The sequence below is a fragment of the Erpetoichthys calabaricus genome, chromosome 5, assembly GCF_900747795.2.
Source record: "Erpetoichthys calabaricus chromosome 5, fErpCal1.3, whole genome shotgun sequence".
NCBI classification, from domain to species: Eukaryota; Metazoa; Chordata; class Cladistia; order Polypteriformes; family Polypteridae; genus Erpetoichthys; species Erpetoichthys calabaricus.
This window is the reverse complement of record NC_041398.2, coordinates 23,782,045-23,806,616: the sequence shown is the minus strand read 5'-3', so window position 1 is coordinate 23,806,616 and position 24,572 is coordinate 23,782,045. Positions and strand designations below refer to the sequence as shown.

At 42.1% G+C, this 24,572-nt stretch overlaps 1 protein-coding gene across 1 annotated transcript in view; it reads right to left on the bottom strand.

Moving 5' to 3' along the window:
- LOC114643593 (asialoglycoprotein receptor 2-like) overlaps positions 1 to 23,566 on the bottom strand; it is a 53,698-nt gene extending 30,132 nt beyond the window's left edge. Inside the window, exons 1-2 of the mRNA XM_051927586.1 lie at positions 23,501 to 23,566; positions 12,328 to 12,410 (exon numbers count right to left, since the gene is read on the bottom strand). Of these exons, the coding sequence (XP_051783546.1) occupies positions 12,328 to 12,409 (82 nt within the window). The 5' untranslated portion in view covers position 12,410; positions 23,501 to 23,566. The remainder of the gene's footprint in view (positions 1 to 12,327; positions 12,411 to 23,500) is intronic.
- Between the last annotated feature and the right edge of the window lie 1,006 nt (positions 23,567 to 24,572).

Genomic DNA, 24,572 nt, shown 5'->3' with positions numbered 1-24,572 from the left:
GAGGACCTGGGAAATGAACCCAGGTCCCCAGATCTCCCAACTGCGAGGCAGCAGTGCTACCCACTGCGCCACTGTGCCGCCCTTGACAGCAACATGTAAATTGAATTTTTTTTTTTTACTTTGGTTATATTCTTGAATAAAAGCACACGTGTTTATTTGATATTTGGACTAAAGTCTTCACACATTATACACTTCATGTCATTATTGGTATAACATGGAAAAAGTTTCTGCTTTAGGTATGTGCTCAGCATTTGTTGCCTCGCATTTCCTGTCATGCTACATTTACACAGATCGTTGTAGACACGGAACACACATGAAATGCATGTGTTCCAAATAATGATATACTGTATTATTTATCCAATACAACTCCAGGCACCACACATACAGATAAGGAACCTTGAGCTGGGAGAACTGTTTGCCCGAGTTGATATCCGACGTTGGGGGAGGGATAGCAGGCTGCTTCCTGCTGAACGACACATTTACAAAACAAAATACACTTGTGGAGAGGTGTGAAGGAATATAAGGTGGTCCAGGAATATGAGTTTTTTCGTAGGTTTCAGGGATTCTAATGTTAAACTTGGAAATGGGGATTAGGGAGTTGAGGACAAGCCAGGTTTACAATTGTACAAGAAGGGATGAACAATGGTGTAAAAATAAATAAGCATAGTAATGTAAGTTCTAACTCAACGTTTTAGTGCAAAAGTGAAAAATAGCTTGCTTTCATGCTAGAAGTACTAAAATAAAAGAAGTGAGTTGGTGGTTTATGTAGCTCAGCATAATTATGATGTTAGAGCAATAACAGAAAACTGGCACAATAACAAAGATTGGAATGGGTATAGCATGAAGGGATACACATATTTTAGGAAGGGTAGACAGAAAAGAAAAAGGAAGTGGTGTTGCTGTTTATGTCAAACAGAATTTATATTCAAGTCTTCTTCAGTAAGATGATGTCTTAGTGAGGGTATGCGGATTCATCTGGAAAGCATTAAGGAAAGAGCTGTTATTGTAGAAGTGTGTTATAGACTGCCCAATACAGACAGTAATTTCAATATTTTTATATTTTATTTTTAATAATACTAAAAAGGCAGGTTTGCACTGGGATATTATAGTCATGGAGGACTTTAACTACCTGAATATTACCTGGGATAACCATGCAAATAGCAGAGCACAAGTGCAGGTGTTTTTAGAAGTTACAGTATCCGAGACTGGTTTTTAACACAGTATGTTAAAGTCACCAACATGAGGGAAAGCCTTTCTAGAATTAGTATTATGTAATAATCAGGACAGAACTTTGTGTGTAGAGGTGATTGAACCATACAATTCTCAGTGTTTTGGGAGAGTGCTGATGCAAAGACCAAAACTGTTTAGTTTAACTTTTGTAGGGCAGATTTTGAGCAAATGCAGCATTTTCACAGCAGTAAAAGGCATATAAAACTAATAACTCCAATGGCATATGAGAGCATGAGAGCAACCATTAAGAAGGATAGTAGGGAAGCTAAAAAGGTAGATAGAGAAGAATATAGTAGATAAGCAGAAAGATGATCCAAAAAGGTCCTTTCAGTATTTTATTAATAAAAGAATAATCAAGGAGGAGGTGAAGTGCATCAGGAATAGTAAAGGAGAATTAAAAAAATACAGATAGTAAAATAGCAGATGCTCTTAAAAACTTACATTTTTCTGAGGTCTTCACATAACCTCTCAGCTGTAAAAGGGACTACTGAGTGATTTGGAAATTGTAGAGGCAGAAGTGCTGTTTAGATTAAATAATCACTAGGACCAGATAATATTTACCCTTGAGTTCTTAAGGAAGTTCGTGTGTACATTTATAAACCCTTGACGCATATTTTAGGAAGTTACTGTGCATTGGGGAAATGCAGGGCCCCAAGCTGTAGAATGATCTACCTGTTAACATAAGAGATACCTCTTCAATCTCAAGTTGAAGACTTACAACTTTAGTCTAGCATACCTTGACTATAGCAGTTGATCAGCTGTCCATACTGCATTTTTGTTGGTTAAGTCATTTGAACAGAAATGTAAGTATCACAATATTTTTAAACTGTTAATACTTGGGATCAACAGTACAGAGTAACGGGAATTGTGGAAGAGAGGTGAAGAAGAGAGTGCAGGCAGGGGGGAATGGGTGGAGAACAGTGTCAGGAGTAATTTTTGACAGACGGTTATCAGCAAGAGTGAAAGGGAAGGTCTACCAGAAGGTAGTGAGACCAGCTATGTTATATGGGCTGGAGACGGTGGTACTGACCAGGAAGCATGAGACAGAGCTGGAGGTAGCAGAGTTAAAGATGCTAAGATTTCCAGTGGGTGTGACGAGGATGGACAGTATTAGAAATGAGGACATTAGAGGGTCAGCTCAGGTTGGATGGTTGGGAGACAAAGTCATGGAGGTGAGATTGCATTGGTTTGGACATGTGCAGAGGAGAGATGTTGAATATACTGAGAAAGGATGTTAAATATAGAGCTGCCAGGTAAGAGGAAAAGAGGAAGGCCTAAGAGAAGGTTTATGGATGTGGTGAGAGTGGACATGCAGGTGATGGGTCTAACAGAGCAAGATGCAGAGGACAGGAAGATATGGAAGAAGATGATCCGCTGTTGCAACCCCTAATGGGAGCAGCCGAAAGAAGAAGCAGCAGAAGACTAACTCACCTCTATTCTGTTTCACTTCTCGTTATCTGAACGTAGCACTCAGATGGAAAAGTCATCTGAGTCATAAGTCATAAATGAGCATCTGAATTGTCAGACTGGAAAGATTCTCTCATCAGTTTGGAGTGCCTCTCCTGTAGATGGCTCAGGAGGGGGTAGACAGCTAGATGATTGAGGTCTCCAAGGCCAAAGTTGTCTTTGTCTTTTCAAATCTCCTCCATTGTCACCTGGCCATACTTCATCAATTATGTAATTAAAGGACATATATTGTTGGTTTCCATTTGTGTTAATCAGTTTCTACTTTGTTTTCTATTATGTTTAAACAAATCTGTATCTTTATAGTTACTAATTCGGTGTTTAGTAATTTGTAAAATCTATACTTAAATTTTCCGCACAACATTCTGTGCCTGAACTCATTGAAGAGTGCTATACAAAAACAAGTAGTATTGTATCGTAAATAAATGGTGTTGCTGTGGTAAAGGCATTTTCTCACTAGTGTTAGCACAATACTTGATTTTATATTTTTTGACATACATACTGTCAAGACTCTAATGCAAGAATCATTCACAAATGTCAGAAACTTGCAACTCATATATTATTGTACACAGGAACTCATCTTTGGCCAATTGTAAAACCACAACCATGCAACATCCCTTCCAGGTTCCAGCTCAAAACCGTTTGATATCTTACAGTAAAAAGGTTTCTACATACATATTGCACAGTGTTTTAATGCTATAAAGCATACAGTGTTCTCAGCTTGTAAATGGGTAAAGTGCTACATAATGGAAATTCCAGCCATTCATCATCAACCCTATTTAATTCAGTTAGGGGTCACAGTGCTGGATCTTATCACAGCAACATCAGATACAAGCAAGAACCAACTCTGTATGGGGCACCAGTCCACCATGAGGCACACTCCATGCCCACACACTGTGCCAATTTTATTCACCAATTAGCTTAACACTCATAATTTTGAGATGTGGGCAGGAAAACCAGAATACCCAAAAAAAGGGAAGACACACAAACACAGGGCACACAGACAGAGGCTGAGCCAGTATTTAAATTCAGATGTCTGAAGTTAATGTCGCAGCAACACAAAATTCTACACCAATGCACCACCCAATTATGAAACAAATATTTATTAAACTAGGGGGTTTCGCTTATTCATTGACGTTTCATTTATAACGTATTGTCCTTATACGCTTTATATGAGCTGAGACCCTGGATCTGTGTGTGCTCAAATCCTTCACAAGACTGAATGTTTTGCTGCCCCACTTTCTTATTTGATAGATTATAAGTAGGGCATGTCTTGCAAGAATCTCATGTTCTCCGTCATCGCGAGATGGTCCTGTGTCAATCTCTTGGCACAATGTCTCATGTTTAAGGTCCTCGCGGGTCTTTTAACTATCTTCTGTGATCTTAACGTGAAGATCACATATCGTCTCCTTGCCATTCACTCCCACAGAATTTTTTTTATAATAGAGAGATTATTCAAACACACAATTATTTCTCATATGCCTGTAGTTTACTTTTATTAAACAGTCCCAATTTATTAACACATTCTAATGATTCATATCATGAAAAGACCAATATTGAAATTGTCCAACAAATGGTGTCATGTTTGATCTTAACGTAATGCTTTCCACTCAGCCCCAATTACTCTCATTCTTACTTATAAATAGTAATATCAAATTACTGCTACTTACTATGTCTGCCAAAAAAGCTTCTCAGATTGTCCTCCCTTCTGTTATGGTCATTTGTCACTGCCTTGATTCAAACACACACTGGTCTTTGCTTCTGTCCAGAAGCTCACTTCACTTCTTCATCAGAACCCACAGCACCCACACGTTGGGTTTCTCAAACCTTTGTGTGTTTCTCTCTAAAACTGTTTCCGTCTGCTTCTTCTTCTAATCAGCTCTTTATGTGTTTTTGTTTCTCCACCTTCACATCACGGTCATGAGCAGGCTGGTGTAAAGTTCAAGATCTCTTTTATTTTCTGATTTTTCTCTGTCTGGCTCATAATGAAGTCATACAATCAGTAGCCACTTTATCGGTTCCTCACAAACAGCCAACTAATTAAGTGGCTAGAAAAATTAAAATAATAAATTAAAAATCTAAATACTAGAATCAATGAAACAAAAGATATTATCTGCACAGAAGTTTAAAAAATGAAGATCTAATAAACAGGAATATGAACCAGAAGAATCTAGTGTTACAAAAAAGGAAGAACCAAAAAGCAAAGTCTGAAAGGGCAAGTGAAAATTTAAACTGACAAAATATCCTTAGCTGTTACTATCCTAAGAGAGAAGCCTCACAACACTTTTTTCTTAAAAAAATTACAAAAATAGCAACCAATTTCAAAATGTACAATTCAAAAGAAAAAAATAACCTAAAATTAAAGTAATAAAAATAAAAAAATATATACTGTACTCCAGTTAGCCCATTGTACACCAATCAACCACAACATTATAACCACTGACAGGCAAAGTGAATCACATTGATTATCTTGTTACAGTGACATATGTCAAAGGGTTGGGATGTATTAGGCAGCAAGTGAGTGGTCAGCTCTTGAAAGTGATTTGTTGAAAGCAGGAAATGTGAACAAGTGTAAGGATCTGAGCGACTTTCACAAGGGCCAAATTGTGATGGCTACACAACTTTGTCAGAGCATCTCCAAAATGGCAGGTCTGTTGGGGTGTTCCCAGTATACAGTGGTTAGTACCTACCAAAAGTGGTCCAAGGAAGGATAGCCAGTGAACTGGCAACAGGCTAAAACCCAATGATGTGTGTGGCTAGCATGTCTGGTCTTATCCCATAGAAAAGCTACTGTAGCAAAAATTGCTGAAAAAGCTTTAATGCTAGCCATGAGAGAAAAGTTCCCATTCTGACCCCAGTCCACCATCGAAAGCGCTTACAATGGGCAAGTGCATTTCAGAAATGGACCATTGTGCAAATGAAGGCCGTGGCCAGATTTGAAGAATCCCATTTTCTTTTAGTTCGTATGAATGGCTGGGTGAGTGTGCATTGTTTACCTGGGGAAGAGATGACAGCAAGATGCACTATGGGAAGAAAGCAAGCTAGTGCTGGGAAACCTTGGGTCCTGGTATTCATTTGGATGTTACTTTGACACGTACCACCTAAACATTGTTGCAAACCTTGGAAATGATATTCCCTGAAGGTGGTTGCCTCTTTCAGCAGGTTATTGCACCCTGCCACACTGCAAACAAGTCTTTAAAGAGCTTCTGTAAAAAGCCAGATTTCCCCCCAGGGACAAATAATGTTCTATCTACCTATCTATTGTAACACTAGAAGTCACTGTCGCTCCTCTAACCCAACAGACAGGCACTGACAACACAAGTTAAAAGCACCAAGAACACTTTTTATCCCTTTTCTTTCCTTTACAGTGCTCTTCACCACCACAGCCACAAGTAATAAACAATTACACAAAACATGAACTATTCTTTTTCCTTTCTCTTTCTCCTTCACACCTCCCAGCAAGCTTTGTCCACCTCCACCCGACTCTGGCTCACCTGCTGTGTTCACAGTAGTCCTTTAAATAGTGCCCGACCCGGAAGTACTTTTGTCCTTCCGATCATGTGACTTGTCAGCACTTCCGGGTCGGATAGGTAACTTAAGTTTTTCTTCAGCCTGGAAGCACTTCTGGGCTTCCATTCCCATGACCTTCTAGTACTTCCAGGCTATGTAGAAAATGAGAGTCCCAAGGTCTTCTCATAGCATCCCCTGGCGGTGTCCAAGGTACCCAGCAGAGCTGCGATGCTGAACTCCAAATTCTATGATGCCCTGCAGGAATCTGGGGCACCGTTATTCTACAGGGAAGCTGCCATCTAGCATCCTGGGGGAGGCAGTGTCCCAAAGTAGCTGCTTTCCCCCATCCTTCTACTCTTTTTGTGTCCCTGCCAGGCTGAGCTCAATCCAGCCGCCTATCTATCTATCTATCTATCTATCTATCTATCTATCTATCTATCTATCTATCTATCTATCTATCTATCTATCTATCTATCTATCTATCTATCTATCTATCTATCTATCTATCTATCTATCTCTAGCAAAGAATTCAAGGTGTAGATTCGGCCTTCAAATTCTCCCAGATTTCAGTTCTATCAAGCATCTGTGGGATGTTCTGGAAAAATAAGTCTGATCCGTGAAGGCCACACCTTGCAACTTAGAGGGCTTAAAGTCGCCGACATCTTGGTGCAACGTACCATAGGAAACCTTCAGAGGTCTTCTTGAGTCCATGTCCTGATGGGTCAGACCTGTTTTGATGTCACAATGGGAACCTACACAATTTTAGGCAGGTTGTTTTAATGCTGTGGGTGTGTGTATCTATACTAATAAAAGGCAAAGCCCTCACTGACTCACTCACTCACTCATCACTAATTCTCCAACTTCCCATGTAGGTGGAAGGCTGAAATTTGGCGGGCTCATTCCTTACAGCTTACTTACAAAAGTTAAGCAGGTTTCATTTCGAAATTGTACACGTAATGGTCATAACTGGAACCTCTTTTTTGTCCATATACTGTAATGGAGTGCAGGTCGATGGCCGTGGGAGGCGGAGTAGCGTATCGCGTTATCATGCCTCCTACATAATCACGTGAACTGAAAACAAGGAACATCCACAAAGAGCGCTGAAGAAAACATTCATTACACAATTGAGAAACAGCGGAGAAGCTGTGTAAAGACAGCTTCACAAAAAAACAGATCCTTAACAAATTGTTATTGGTATATTTTCCCTCAGTTTAAAAAGGTTTTCTTTTCTTCTTGATAAAAATGTAAAAGCAAAACTTCGCCGCTGCAAAGCGCGCCTGACTTTATTGAAAAGAAACTAAACTTGCAGTGCCGCTATTCAATGACACTTGCCTAACGCCTGACTTTATTGAAAAGAAACTAAACTTGCAGTGCCGCTATTTAATGACGCGCTGCTATTCAATTACACTTGCCTAACGCCTGACTTTATTGAAAAGAAACTAAATTTGCAGTGCCGCTATTCAATCACGCACCGCTATTCAATGACACTTGCCTAACGCCTGACTTTATTGAAAAGAAACTAAACTTGCAGTGCCACTATTCAATGACACTATTCATACATCCTTTTCCCCAGCCACACTTCCCAACTCATACTGTGGGATCCCAAGGTGTTCCCAAGCCTTCTGAGAGATAAAATCCACCCAGCGATCCCTGCTTTTTCCTTGTGGTCTCCTTCCAGCTTGTTGTTCCCGTAAAACCTCCACAGGGAGGCATCCAGGAGGCATCTGTATCAGATGTCCGAAGCACCTCAATTGACTCCTCTAGATGTGGAGAGTCAATGGACTGCTCTGAGCCTTTTCTGGATTTCTGCGCTTCTTACCCTCTCTCTATGAGAGAACCCAGCCACTCTGCAGAGAAAACTCATTTCGACTACTTGCACCCTCAATCTCATTCCTTTGGTCATTATCCAAAGCTTATTACCATAAGTGAGGGTAAGGATGTAGATTGCCTAGTAAATCAAGAGCTTTGCCTTCAGACTCAGCTCCTCCTTCACCACTACTGATCAGTATAGTGACTGCATAACTGCGCTACCCACACCAATCTCTCTGTCAATCTCACCATTCCTTTTCCCCTCACTTGTAAACAAGACACTGAGGTACTTAAACTCTTCCACTTGAGGCAGTAACTCACCTCCCACTGGGAGAGGACATTCCACCTTTTTACCTATTGAGGACCATGGCCTCAAATTTTGAGGTACTGATCCTCATACCTGCCACTTCATACTCAGTCACAAACCATCCCAAAGCATGCTGGAGTTTACAGCCAAATGAAGCCAAAAGGACCACATGTGACATGATTCTAAGGCCACCGAACTGGACCCCGTCCCCTCCCCAGCTGCACCTTTATATCCTGTCCATAAAAATTACAAACAGAATTGGAGACAACGCACACTGACTGGAAATGGTGCTGATATTTTTCCAGGTATGCAAACACAGCTCTCACTGTGATTATACATTAATAGATCTTATTATGGACCCCAGAATTCCATACTCTCCCAGCACACCCCACAGCATCCCTCAAGGAACACGATCATATGCCTTTTCATTTGCCACTCCAGAGGCACAGTTCTTGATGACCACGCAACATTGAAAAGACGTGTGTGCCATGACAGCCCAACAATGTCCAAGGCCTTCTACATTTCTGGGTGGATCTCATCCACTCCGGGGCTTTGCTACTGTGGAGTAGCTTAACTACCTCAGTGACCTCCCTCGGGCAATTGGTCATTGATCCCCCATTCTGGCTCTGCTGCCTCCACAGAGGGCATGTCCATTGGGTTCAGGATCTCTTCAAAGCGTTCCTTCCACTGCCTAGACAACAACTTCAGTCCTGTTCAGCATTATTCCACCTTTGCTGCGAACAGCATGGTTAAATCCCTGCCTTCCCTTTCTGAGTTACCTGAATAGTCTTACAGAACCTCTTTGAGCTCAATCAATAGACGCTTTCCATGGTCTCTCTGAAAATCCTCCCACACCTAGGTTTTTGATGCAGCCCTTTCGGCCTGTTGGTGCCTCTCTGCTGCTTCAGGAATCTCTCATGCTAACCATACATGGAAGACCTTTTTTTTCAGCCTAATGGTAACCATTACCTCTGGTGTCTACTGTGTCCTTGGGTTTCCACCTCAAAAACACCTATGGCCCTCAGGCCGCAGCTCTCTGCAGCCACTTCCACATTTGGACGCTATATCCCCAGCTTCCCCCTGGATGCAAAAAAGTTCTTTTGGAGGTTGGAGTTGAATGTCTTCTGGATAGAAGCCTCCTCTAGACACTCCCAGCCCACCCTCACTACTCACTTGGGCTTTCCAGGTCTGTCCAGGTGCCTCCCCCACCATCTGACCTAATTCACCACTAGATGGTAATCAGTTGACAGCTCTGCCGCTCTCTTCACCTGAGTGTCCAGAACATACAGCCACAAATCTATGGAGCTCCTGCTCTGACCCTTTCCATAATCCCCTCCAGTGACTCCAAGAAGGCCTGATGCTCCAAACTGACATTTGGTGCATAGGCACATAAGGCAGTCAGAGTCCTCCAGTCCACTACCTTCAGCCACACAGAGGCAACCCTCATTGATCAGGCAGGGACTCAATAAGAAGCCAATTCCTGCCTGACACCTTTTCCCCCTGGGCAACACCAGGGTAAAGGAGAGTCAGCCTCTTTTGAGTTGTTTTGTTCCAGAACCAAGCAAGTGGGTGGATGTTAGCCCAACTGTATCTAGTTAGAACTCTCTGCCTCACTCACCAACTCCTGCTCCTTCCCCCAAACAGAGGTAACATTCCATGTCCCAAGAGTCAGTTTGTGCATCTCGGTTCCAGTCCACCAAGACCTTTGCCTTCAACTGCTGCCCAGGTCACATTACATCTGGCCCCTACTCCTCATGTAGGTGGTGGGCCCACAAAAGGGATCTAGGAATAGTGGTAGCCCAAAATGGAAAATTAGGTGCAGAGATGATCCATTGAGTACAGTGTGGATGGAACAATTGGAAGAAGGTATCAGGAGTATTGTGTGATCAAAGAATTAAGGCGAAGGTGAAAAGTAAGGTATTTAAGACAGCAATGATGAATGAGGCATCAGCAGTAAAGGGAGCACAGGAGAAAAAGTTAGATGTAGTAGAAATGAGAATGATGAGATGAATGTGTGTATTTACAAAGAAAGACAGAAAAAGAAATTAAAGTAATCAGGGGTACAATAAAACTGTGAGGGATATCTAAGAAAGTAAAAGAAAGTAAGTTGAGATGGTATGGATATGTGATGAGGAGAGACAATGACTATGTGGGCAAAAGAGTGATGGGAATAGAAGTACAGAGGTAGAGGTAGGACCAAGCTGAGCCTAAAAGGTTAATCAAACACAATGAACCCAAATAGAAGTGAGAAAAGATAAAGACAAAGAGGAAGAAGAACAACTTCTTCTAAACTCATGAATATAGTCTTAAAGTAATCATGTCCCATCTGTGCTTATTCTAGCCTGCTGTTTTATTGTGCTATCAGATCACCATTGAAATGCAAAATACTCTGAATTCTGCTTTGCCTTTCTGCTTTCCCAGTATCTTTTTTACATGACAAGGCTTTTCTGTTTTCAGCCGTGTATTTAAAATCTGTCATTTGAAAAAGTTAAAGCATCTCCCATTCATCAAGTGCCTATATCACTAGGTCACATGTTTTAAAAACTCCAATAGCGGGTTGTAGTGAGAAAACAATGTTCAATATCTCTTAAACTGGAAAAAAAATCAATGCTCTGTACAAGGATCAGTTAAGCCATTTTTCAGAATGGCGCCTGTGCTTAATCATATTATTTTGGTTTTGGTTTTATCCAAAACAAATGACCATTTTAGTCTGTCTACTTGTAAAGCTCTCTTGCTAAAATAGGGACTTAATGACAAGTTTCATGTATTGTTGATGAAGCAGGCTGCTGCACTTGCTGTTATTTTCTTTTGTATGAGTTGTGTTCTGTTATAATGCATAGTTCCCAAATAAAATGAATTAGAAACAGGAATGAATTCATGAAAGGGAAATTAAGAGACTTTCCAAAACACAAAATTACCCTGTAAAGTATCAAAAACCTGTCAACAACTGGTCTTCTTATCCCCTAGTTGTACCTGTCTACATTGTGGAGTTGACTGAGCCAATGCTCTTTATTCTCCTTCTGTTACACCATATTCTCTGATTCCTTCACCAGTTGAGCATTTGACAAATTGCCATCACTAGTACCAAGCTCCAGGTTAACAATATGGACAACCATGAACCACATCCAGGCTCCTAGATGGTGTATTAAAGCCCTGGAGAAGCCCAATCATATAGTTAAGGGGCTCTTCACTGATACCTAGCAAATTAAGGATTCTTCATGCTTAAACAGAAATTCTCTGTTACCCAGCAGTGTTTTTCGTTGATTGGAGTTTTTGTTTTCCTCTCCTCCAGTGTCAACAGGCCATAGTCCAACAAGTAATGGACTCCATTTATGTTAATCAGTTTCTAACTACTTTATGCCTTTATGTACGCATTATGTAAAAAGTAATTGTATTTATCTAAGAACTTATCACAGCACTCTAAACCTGCACTCAGCAAAGAGCGCTATACAAAAATAAACTGAATTGAACATTTTTGTCTAAGGCTTCATAAGGCTCCTTATTCACTGGCAGTGGCCACTACTGGCCATAGGTACTTTTCCTACATTAATTCCTTTGACAAGATGGATTTTGTATTTGGAGCACAGGTAGCGATCTGCTCAGAGTTACACAGTTTCTTGACCACTCCGCAGTAGAACGAGAGTTTGACAGCATACAGATAAGTACTTGACAATGTCTCACAAAACTAAGTGCATCTGTGAGAAAATATACAAAAGAAACAAATACAACAAACAAGCAAATCAGCAAACTGTAATTAATCCAAAAATGAAAAAAGGCAAGAGAGTAAAATCTGAAATGAATGAAATATTTAAATTCATCCTTCTTATTATTTTATTTCATTTTTAACAGAAAATGTTAAAAATTAAATAAAAAAAGAAAAGAAATGTACCCTTCTTACCATCAATTATCACCTCTAATTAAAAGACATAATAAGCATAGCCTGTGTAAACACACAACTTTCGGAAATTGTGAAATAACAGACTGAATTTTTGTTTAAATTCTCTAACCTTTTGGCTTCTTGCTGTCCACTTCTGGCTGTTGGTTCCTTTGAGAGAAGACCACAGAAGAGTAAAGGACCTGATCGGCCATCCTGCAGAGAGCAGTACAGTGGGTGAGAAGTGTCTGAATGACAGCTTGGAGGTTCACTGTCCACACATAGATGGAAGTTTAAAACATCACAGGCAGGAAGAGGAACAACTTTTAAAAAAATATGCTGAATAGCTGGCAGAGGTTGTAACCAACTGTGCATTACTAACAGCAATAGTAAGTGTTGCATGATAATTAGGAAACATGTACAGTCTGGTAATTCACCTTCACAGATTACAGAATTACAAACCACTTGACATGACACACAACATTAGAATTCAAAGTTAAGATTTCACCAGAAAAGACCCTGGCTTAGTTCTACTCTGGACCGTAATATGTGCTGAAAATATGTCATAGGGGAGTCCTGTAGTAGGCCTTAAGTCCAGAATAATCACAAGAGACAAAGATCGACAAAAGCAGATCATTTATTTTTATTTATTTACTTATTGAATTTATTTAAAGCATGTACCTTTACATACAATCAAGTCAAACTTAACAAAACTAAATTCAATTCAACCCCCACCCATGAGAAAGAGAGGCCAACAGCCAAAGTAAAAATTTTGAGAATAGTATAGAGGAAAAGGAGTCTTTCTCCCCAGTATAAGTGCTTATTCTAAAGTATTATGGATTAGATCCTTCCAGGTTTTTAGAAAGTTCTGCACAGATCCTCTAAGGTGAGAATTTGATTTTTTCCAATTTCAAATAGTATATAACATCAGTTACCCACTGACTTAAGAGTGCTGGGGTTTGATTCTTCCAGTTGAGCGAGATAAGTCTGCGTGCCAATATTGTAAGAAAGGCAATCACAGTTTGTTTGTCCTTCTCCATTTTAAGCCCATCTGGGAGCCCAGCAAACACAGCTGGTAATAGATTAGGAGGGATTGTGACACCAAGGTTGTCAGGCATTTAAACATTTTTGTCCAGAATGATGTTACTTTGGTACACGCCCAAAACAGATCATTTATTTAAATAACTAAGGTGGTAAAGAAACATAAAGAAAAAAAAAAAAAGGGGGGGGGGGTCCTTAACATCTGTCTGTCAGACAGGATGATTGTCTGCTTGCCTATTCAGTCAGCATATTAAGTGTCCTACCAGGGACAAAAACACACTGGACCACTGCTACACTACATTAAAGGATGCTTATCGCTCTGTCCCTCGTGCTGCCCTGGGACTCTCTGACCACTGTTTGGTTCATCTTCTCCCGACATACAGGCAGAACTTAAGATCTGCAAAGCCTGTGGTGAAAACGGTGAAGAGATGGACCAACGAAGCAAAGCTGGAACTACAAGCCTGCTTTGACTGTACTGATTGGAATGTTTTTGAGTCTGCAGCGACAGACCTGGATGAGCTTACTGACACTGTGACATCCTACGTCAGTTTTTGTGAGGATATGTGTGTGCCCATGAAATCGTTTCTCACATACAACATCAACAAACCCTGGTTTACTACAAAACTCAGGCAGCTTCGTCAGGCTAAGGAGAAGGCCTACAGAAGTGGGGACAGAATCCTGTATAATCAGGCCAGAAACACATTGACAAAGGAGATCAGAGTAGCAAAGAGGTGCTACACTGAAAAGCTGGAAAATAGGTTTACAGTCAACGACCATGCATCAGTTTGGAGAGGTTTGAAAGACATCACCAACTACAGGAAACCATCCCCCCATACTGAAGAGAATCATCAACTGGCCAACGAGCTGAATTTGTTCTACTGCAGGTTTGATAATCCCTCTTTCACACCTCTCACCCACGCCAATCAAAATACACTCCCAGCACTCACTACCAAGCCCCTGCCCCTCCTCACTGACACCATACCTGCACTCAGGATCTGTGAAGGGGACGTGAGTCAGCTCTTCAGGAGACAGAAGATCAGGAAGGCACCAGGTCCAGATGGTGTGTCACCCTCCTGTCTTAAAGTCTGTGCTGATCAGCTGGCCCCCATATTTACACAGATCTTCAACAGATTCCTGGAGCTATGTGAAGTTCCCTCCTGCCTTAAGCGTTCCACAATTATCCCAGTTCCAAAGAAAACCTCCATCGCAGGGTTAAATGACTACAGGCCAGTCGCCCTGACGTCTGTGGTCATGAAATCCTTTGAAAGACTGGTGTTGACCTACCTGAAGGATATTACAGACCCCCTGCTTGACCCCCTACAGTTTGCTTACCGAGCAAACAGGTCAGTGGATGATGCAATCAACATGGGACTGCACTACATCCTGCAACATCTCGACTCTCCAGGGGCATATGCTAGGATCCTGTTTGTGGACTTCAGCTCGGCGTTCAATACTATCATTCCAGAAGTCCTCCACACCAAAGTCACTTGGCTCACTGTACCAGCTCCCATCTCCCAGTGGATCAAAAACTTCCTGACAGATAGGAAGCAGCAAGTGAGACTGGGAAAAATCACATCCAGCACACGAACAGTCAGCACTGGCGCCCCCCAGGGATGTGTCCTCTCTCCTCTGCTCTTCTCCCTCTACACAAATGACTGCACCTCAAGAGACCCATCTGTTAAAATCCTGAAGTTCGCAGATGATATGACAGTCATTGGCCTCATCAAGGACAGTCACGGGTCTGTATACAGACAAGAGGTCGAACAGCTGGCCCTCTGGTGTGGTCAACACAACCTGGAGCTGAACAAGCTTAAAACTGTGGAGATGACAGTGGACTTCAGGAGGAGCCCCCCAGTGCTGCCCCCTCTCACACTACTCCACAGCATTGTGTCTGCTGTGGAAAACTTTAGGTTTCTGGGATCCACAATTTCCCAGGACCTAAAGTGGGAACTAAACATAAACACAATTGTTAAAAAGGCCCAGCAGAGGTTGTACTTCCTGCGCCAGCTCAGGAAGTTCAACCTGCCTCAGGAGCTGCTCATCCAATTTTACTCTGCAGTAATCCAGTCTGTTCTCTGTTCATCTATCACAGTCTGGTTTGGCTCAGCCACAAAACAGGACAGGAACAGACTTCAACGGACAGTCAGGATTGCAGAAAAAATCATTGGTGTTGATCTGCCCTCCATTCAAGACTTATACAGATCTCGAGTCAGGAAACGGGCAGAAAACATCATTGCAGAGCCATCACACCCTGGTTACAACCTTTTTCAACTTCTTCCCTCTGGTAGGCGCTACAGAGCACTGTACGCCAAAACTACCAGACATGTGAACAGTTTCTTTCCTCAGGCCATCACTCTCATGAACACTTAAGTCAATCTCACAGCATCAGGGACAATACTAGGTAAAACCGGAGTCCAATTCCTTGTATGTGTACATATACTTGGCCAATAAAGCTGATTCTGATTCTGATTCTGATTCTGATTCTACCTCCAACTGTCATAAACACTCCAGATCCAATCTGCCAGCTCCTTCTAATTCTCCTGCCACTAACTCACCTCTGCACTCCAAACTCAGAAAGCATAAGAGCTCAAGGTGGCTTTAAACATAAATCTGAGTCCTGGAATCACTTCCAGGATGAAAGACAAATTTACTTTAATAACCAGGACAAAAGGCAGAGTTCCTTCTGGTGGGCTCTTGGTATCAAGGCAACACTGAACCATTATTTTAGTTTAAGGAAATCCCTACCCAAAAACGATACTTTTTGTATCTTTTACTTATCCAGTGTGTGATGATCAAGAAAGAAAATTTAATTAAGGAGACTAGTGATCACAACATTGTTGTTACAGTGAGCTTCAATGGAGAATCAGATTGAACAACAGTAAACATTATGAAAACTAATCTCAGATTACTTGTATCAGATATGCACCACATTGTCCCAAGCATATGCATTCTGGTGAAAATATTGTTAGACAAACCATTCTGGAAAATCCTGTTATGCATCACAGTGAAACACATTCAAACGGGACCGAACATTTGTTGGTCATTAAGCTACAACTGCAATAATTTATATTTAGTCAATGGCAGTTTGCAAAACCGCACTACTTAAATGACCTTGTGCTTGTTGAAGCACCTCAGATATGATGTTTTCATTTCCTTTTCTTTAACTTCTAAACCCTAATTGTATTCCACTCTCAAACCACACTCAGCACTGGCAGCCAATGAATGAACTATCACATGGCTTCTGATCAATGAATGGGGGGGACTCTAGATTTTATGGAAGTCAGTTAGTTATTTTCTAACCCACTTAGTTCAGAACATGGTTGCAAAGAGTCCTGCAGGCTATCCAACCCCACATACACACACATACACAACCACAACCACACACGGGGCCAATTTAGTACCACCAATCCACCTAACCTGGATGTCTTTGGACTGTGGGAGAAAACCGGAGCACCCTGAGGAAACCCATGTAGACATGGAGAGAACATGCACACTCCATGCAGGGCACACCCTTGACATGAACCCTGGTCTCTTTACTATGGGAAAGCAGTGCTACCACTGTGCCACCGTATTTTATAGAACTGGTTCGTTTAATAATATTTTATCAAAAATAGAGATATCTGAGAAGTTGTTAGCATATGGATTATGCGACATAAGTAAATGGAGATTTTTTTTCATAAAAATTTTGCTACTGTCTGTTGACATTCAGCATTGTGCAGAAATTTGTCATCTCATTCTTCATGAAAACATGACATGTAATGTTTTTCTCAGCCATCACTATAAACCAAATGGACTAAGTAACGGATAAAAAAAATTGAAGCTGTTGATTAATCATCATTAACACGTGTGATCAACAAGTTTAAATTTTTTTGTGATTCTGTGTTAATTTAAACAGGTTAATTTGACCGCACTTCACACTTAATGAGGCAGTGCCAGATGAATGCAGACCTATTAATAGCATATGATTGTTTCCTGTGTTTTTTCTTGATAATGGTTTTCACCCACATATGCCAGTAGAGTTGCCAGTCGTACCTTATAATACAGGATTATCCGGTATTGAAATATAAAATACAGTTTTTCATATTGAATTAGTAAATGACACGATTTATTCCATATTTTCATACACATCTTTTCATATAGATTTTCTGGCTCTTCAAAGTGCATAGGAACAATTCAAATCAAACCAGTTATACAAGCAGAGTGAATGAGTTTTATTTTCACGTGTTGTGCTAATGTTGCAGATGCACAAGCGCTGGTGAGATGGCGCATTAGCGTTATCATTGCCATTATGCTACTTTCAAATACTGACTGTAAAAAAAACACGTATAATAGAACGTCCAGAACAAGATGCCACATACAGTGATGAATCTTTACTAGAGCAAGCCTGCCTGTGAAATATGAGTCAGAGTCAGAGAGAATTAAGAGGCAATCAAATGTCCATGGGTCAGCCCTGTCCCTGTCAACAAAAACACTTGCCATCAAGCTCTTTCATTTGTCCATGGAGGGATATCAGACCTGAAACAGCACAGTGCAGGGTCTACTCATGTCCCAACAGATGACACTGGAATTGCTTACTTCCTTACACGTCATTCACACTTCCTCCAACAAAGACATGGCATGTTCTTGTTTAATTAATTATATGTTACGTACTGTAGCCTACACTATAACCTCCATTAGTGTATATCATTATATGACCAATAAAACTAGGCATCACTCCATGCAAATTGATAATGCTGATATTTCCATGTATCTGGGTTGAAAGTTAAAATACTTACCTAGACTTATTTTATAATTCATTAATGATGACAATGTACAATTAAATAACCCTATATAATTCATATTTAGAAGTTTTATTCAGTCCATAATTTGGTATTAAAAAGCCTGATCAATACATATTTTCAGTCTAAATAATGACTCCTCCTCTTAAGGTAATGGCTGCAGAGTTGACTCATGTGGGTCACACAGCTATGAACTAACCTGAGTTCTAACAGCTCTCATTGTGAACAAAAGATGAAACAGGTGTGGCAGGTGGCCGGGTGCAGCCCTCAATCAGCCGCCTATTTAAGGAGCCGCCGCCCTGCAATCAAGGCTGGAGTTGGGTGAGGAGGTGGACGAGGTCTGAGGAGGCGGCAAGGAGAGGCCCTGAGTGTGTGTGCAGTGAAGAGACGGCTTGGAGGAGAAGCCAGGATAGTGAAGAGACTGTGGGGGGTGTTTGGTGGCGGTGCACTTAGTGACTTATGTAAATAGTGAGTAGTGTAAATAAACGTGTGGTGATGGACTGCAACGTGTCTGCCTGTCTGTGTCCGGGCTGTACCCTTCTACAGTGGCGTAGTCGGCAGGATGCTGCACCTGGCACAAGGTGCGGACCTGCATATAGTGAATTGTCTGTGGAAGGCCCGGCACAGCAGGCGAACTCACCCACGTGCCGCAGGGGCGGCGTGCACCGAACCCCGCAGAGAAATGTGGGGTCGCAGACTATGAGCGGTCTGCTTTCAGACTTTGTGTTTCAGGGGCAGCTCAAGAACGCGGCGGCAGCAGGTGGAGTTGCCGTCGAGGATGGGCTGCAGCTTCGACAGCCGCAGCAGCCACGGAGCTGCCCGGAGAATCGCTCTCCTGGGAGAGAGGAGAGCGAGATGGCCGACCGGAAGTCCCTCCTCCTAACAGGCACAGGATTGGACAACGTGTCCTGCTCTCTCGCCAGTGATTGGTCGGAGGCGAGGGCTGGGAATGTCCGTCCCGTGCAGCGAAGCAACCCGAGTGGGCAGCAAGGAAGTGCCCATAGAGAGCAGTCGGTGAGTGACGCTACTGGTGAGGTAAGCCCACCGCCGTCTGCTTCTCTCTCCTTGGCGGCGATATTGCAGGAGCTGCAAAAACAGCTGTGCCTTGTGCTGTCGCCGCCGGCCGAGTGATGTGCCCTCCGGGCGGAGACGCTGGACTCAGGAGGGATGGCAGTGGCATCCGATCGAGAGCCGCAGGCAGAAGAGGATTGGTGCATTGCAGGAGCTCCTGGACGGAGAGGCACAGTGGGGAAGGTAAGGGAGACTGACCCCGTTAAGCTCCGGACGCCAGCGAGGCTGGGTCTGCCCTCTTACAATGGGCAGATCCGAACCGCTGTGGCGTCACAAAGTAAACGGAGGAAGCGGCTTGGGGAAGCCAGTCCATCCGATAAGTGAGGACATGCTGCTGGGTGCGCGTGTCCCGCAAAGGGCCGTCCTCTGCGGAGGCAGAGGAAAATCCCGCAGCTGGAGAGGTGGAGACAGAGCGTGATCCCACTGGTGATTCGGTGGCAGGGAGCACGGACTGCTCGGGCTGGGAAGCCGAGAACGGGAGCATCGGGGTGCCGATCGGGGCCGAGAGCATTGGCCCAGCTGAGGACGAGCCGAGGGGCTGCGTCAGGGCAACGCCTCCAACATTGTTTTTCTTTTGGGTTTACAGGATCGGGCCCTAGGCTACAGTGTGTCGGCTTGCCGCCGAGGGGTTCCCATCCTCCCGGAATGGTTCGCTTGTCCCAGGAGGTCTCAGCTAGCGGGGGAGTCATGTGGCAGGTGGCCGGGTGCGGTCCTCAATCAGCCGCCTATTTAAGGAGCCGCCACCCTGCAATCAAGGCTGGAGTCGGGTGAGGAGGTGGACGAGGTCTGAGGAGGCGGCAAGGAGAGGCCCGGAGTGTGTGTGCAGTGAAGAGACGGCTTGGAGGAGAAGCCAGAATAGTGAAGAGACTGTGGGGGGTGTTTGGTGGCGGTGCACTTAGTGACTTATGTAAATAGTGAGTAGTGTAAATAAACGTGTGGTGATGGACTGCAACGTGTCTGCCTGTCTGTGTCCGGGCTGTACCCTTCTACACAGGATTTGATGGTTATGTTTTTTAATAAATTGTGTACCGTACATTCTCGAGGATAAGTTCTCCCATGGAAAAGTCAGGACTTGATTTTATTGTATAATTTCTGGTACGGAGCACATGGCCTTTTTCTTCTATGTGGCTGTGGCAATGCGCTGTATCAGCATGTGCTCTCTCTATTGTGCCTACGTGACCACACAGTAATACCCAAACTATTGCAAAGTGACGTTTGCACTGTTTTGTGTTTTTTTGTATCTCACATCCTCATAGACCTTTATCGTAAGAGCATCTTTACCTTCGATCAGAAGAAATATGAAGCTGGTTTTAAATTAAATGTCATTGATGTAGCGAAAGAAAATGGTAGCTGCGCTGCTGCAACAAAATTTGATGCGTCTGAGAAACTGATGCGAGATTGGAGGCAGCAAGAAGATATAAAGAAAAAAAAATGAAGTGTCACATTTTTGAATGGGCGTAGAAGTCTGGGTCTGCTTTTATGATCAATTTTTCGGGTTTCAAGACCCGACTTATACGTGGGTATATACGGTAATTGTTAGTGCTTTTGGTATGCTGTCTAACATATAGCAGTCCAAACCATATATACTGTATTGGTTTTCCCAAGTATTATAGCAACCCCTGGGGTTCGGTGAAGTGTGTTTGGTTACACAAAACTATTCAATAAACTAACTAGATTAATTTAATATGTATAGGCAAGTGATTATTAAAACTGTTTTTTTCTGCCTTATAGAAAAATTATTATTATGCTTGAAGGAAATATGATCAGTTGTGATTAATATGTGGTTAATTTTGATTAAATATTTGTCATGCGATTAACTGCTATTACATTTTTTACTCAAACAGCAGCCCTAAAAAATGTCATCTCTGGGTAGAATATTCCATTAAGACAGTAACCTCTTCTTTTGATGTTGCACTTTGTGTTTCCCACTGTAGACTTGAAGGTTAATTCTCTCTCAGCACTCCATGGCCTCCATTGCTTTTTTTAAAGGACCGTATACTCTTGACAACTCTTCAGTCTTGTATCCCAGGTGATATTTGCTTGTTTCCATGCAGGCCACAACTCAATTTCAGTTTCCCAGGAGCCTCAGCCTATGCCCTTTTGGGAGCACCCCATAACAATGAAGAAGATGCTGCCTTTCAGGCTATGCCCTTGTATTTTTTTTACTGGCATAGTGACATGTATTCATAGTGCCAATTCATGCTCTCTGTCTTTACCCTGTGCCACCTTTCTCCTGTAATTTCCTCTGTTATCCTGACCATTCATTCCAGTAAGTTCGAACAATGAATAGATAAAATGGAGAGAACATAACGTGCAATTCATCACAAAGTAATCTGAGTACAGTGTAATTCAAAAGGAAAGAAACACAGGATATGGCTTACAAAAGAATAATGAAACTGTAGCAGATTTAACAAATAAGAGTTTATAGATTTAATATCAAAATGGCATGCATGGAAGAGTGAGTAAAAAAATGAACAAAGGCCACTCTGAAATGCATGAGAGAATGGATGCAAATTTAAACCCTACTAATGATGACGGGATTATGTATTGTTGGTACCCTTATTGCTCATTATTTAGATGAGATTAGATTAGACATACTTTGTTAATCACCAAGGAGAACTTCAAAAAATTTCTGGGTTCCTTATTTTAGCCCCCTTTTCAGGTTCAAAATCTAGACCGTGCAACTCTACAGTCAACATAAAGCTAGCGGGCTAGACAAAAACAAATAGACCCAATATATTTACCAAAGAAACAGAGACCAGAAAACAAAAGGCTAACAATACAGACTTTCAGGTAGCACCCCTGTCAAGTTACAGTATCCCAATATTCACATGCAAAATGAGTCTCATTAACACAGATCTACTAGATAGATACTTTATTAATCCGAAGGGGAAATTCACATACTAGTGCCAGACATGGACTTTACCAAAAACCCAGAACGGCCTACAAAATAATAATCTGCTGGACAGCAAAAAAAAAAAAAAATTGAGAGATACAGTGGAACCTCGGTTTGCGAGCATAATTCGTTCCGGACACGTGCTCGTAGTCCAAAGCACTCGTATATCAAAGTGAATTTCCCCATAAGAAATAATGGAAACTCAGATGATTTGTTCCACAACCCAAAACCATTCATATAAAAATGATTAATACAAAATATAAAGTAAAAATACATAAAACAAATTAACCTGCACTTTACCTTTGAAAAGAATCATGGCTGGTGTGAGTGAGTTTCTAAACTCTTGTGGGATTGCACCCAATGGGACGAAACGCAGAAGAGCGTCCCAAAGCAATCGCAGTCTCCCAGCGCTGTAGCAGTTCGACGTAAAAGCGAATCTGAAAAGATCGTGGACATGCTATAAGCGCCTACCGTCGATGGGTGATACAAGGAACAAGGAACATTATAAATGCGCAGGGCCCTGCCTGACTGCTGTGTCTGTGTATAGGAGAGTGGCAGATCCCGCTATAATAAGTAACTGCGCTGTTGCTGTTTCAAGCTGAATAAAGCTGGTGTTGCTAAAGTACTGAGACTCAGCTTTGTGTTTTAGGGTGCAAGACGGGGACTCGCACGTCACAGCGCAACGAGCGGGCACATGCACACACACACACACGAGCGCGTGCATGCGTGCACACACACATACACACATACACACACGCGCACACATACAGTCACAATGCTAATGCTGCAGTAAACAGTATACGCTCGTACAGATGTTGATTATATGAGTGAGGCATGCCGACTCAGACGGAGAATAGGAGACGATTGCCCACAATCCCACAGCGAGAGAGAAAGAAGAACCATCAGCTCAGTTGTGATCACATGACACTCAGCAGACAAAGCATATACATACTACTCGTACTGCAAGACTTCGCTCGTTTATCAAGTCAAAATGTATTAAAAATTTTTGCTTGTCTTGCAAAACACTCGTAAACCAAGTTACTCGGAAACCGAGGTTCCACTGTATGATCAAAAATGAAACGGTCAAAGAAATGGTCAGAGCAATACTGGTCCAGCAGCATATCCAAATGCAGAGGAACAACTGGTTTAGAATCCTAATTCGAATGGCAGTAGACCAGCCAGCTTCAGAGGTGTTCTGGAGTCCATGCAAGAGGAGGACCACAGAGACAATGGATGGATAGTGTGGAGGAGACTCTGTTATTGGTCACTGAGTCTTCTGACCTCGCACTTGGTCGCCCTCCACTCTGTGATGTCCCTGGACCGGAGTGGAAGATGAAGAAAAGAAAAAGAGCTTGTGGAAATAAATAAACTGACCCGTCCGCTTTGCTGCAAGTTAATAAAGCTTGGACAGGACTGCAACTGGCTAAAGTCACACCGCTCACTCTTTAAAAGCCTCATAAATCACATTTACAACATTTACAAACAGCACTACACACAAGAAATGTGGAGAAATTGTATACCTTACTGATGTCGTTGTCTTCTCTGTGACTGAAATGCTGTTAATAAATAATAAGTACTCTTCCCCTTTAGCCAAAGTGCCACACGGCTGAAATGAAGTAACCTCTGTATTGATGCTGTATTTGACTATTTATAAAGAAGAGAACAGAGTTCAAAGCTCAATTAAAACACAGCAAGCTGGTGTTACAGGAAGAGCACTCTGAAAAGGGGGCTTTCAAATGAGCCAGCAGAATAAATTAAAAAAAGAGGAACTGAGCAGCCTTATCTGATGGCAGAAGGTGTACATGCTGGGACCTCTCAACAGTCAGACGCACAGAATGTTTAATCCAAACATGGAAATATTTTTTGCATTAAGAAGCCTTTTCTGATACAGAGATTGGAAATCACAAACTCTCATTATACCACTTGTTTAGATGTTGGTTCAGTTATTACAGTTCTCTCCTCTCTGTTTTCTTAGGAATGGCAAGAAACCTTCTATTAAGCACCATATTTCAGCTCAAGATAAGGAAGTGTAATACAGTCAGTAAATGCCTTTCCCGCTTTTCCCCTAGTATGGAAGAGGAAAAACTTCAAAATAAAAGCTGAATGACCAGAGAAGAATTCATGTCACAACCTGCTCCTGAAAAGAACAGACCCTCCTAAGAGGCAGCAAATATTTTTGGTTGAATAGTCCTCTCTATACGGTGGACTGTTGGTCCCAACTTAATTTGTAATTTGTGCTGTTAGATGTTTTTTTGCAGCAAAACTGCCTCTCGTTGAATGGGGTATCCACCCTGGAACCCCAACCCTTTGACTGTCTCAGCTCTCTACTCTTAGACACATGGTGACATTTATGATTATCCCACCTTGGAATGTTCCAGTTACTGAGGTCCTGGTTCTCTGTCCTCCTTCTTCCTTCTTTTGCAATCTACAATTCGGATCAGTCCTTAAAACAAAACTGTGCTCCCTTATCCTCTCCACTCCCTTCCCACCCACTTTGTAACTTTTTGTGTTTTGCTATCTCCAAATTTAAAGCCAGAGGCTTCATTATATGCAAGTCTACGTAAGACATTTAAGGCCTTACCTTTATTTTAA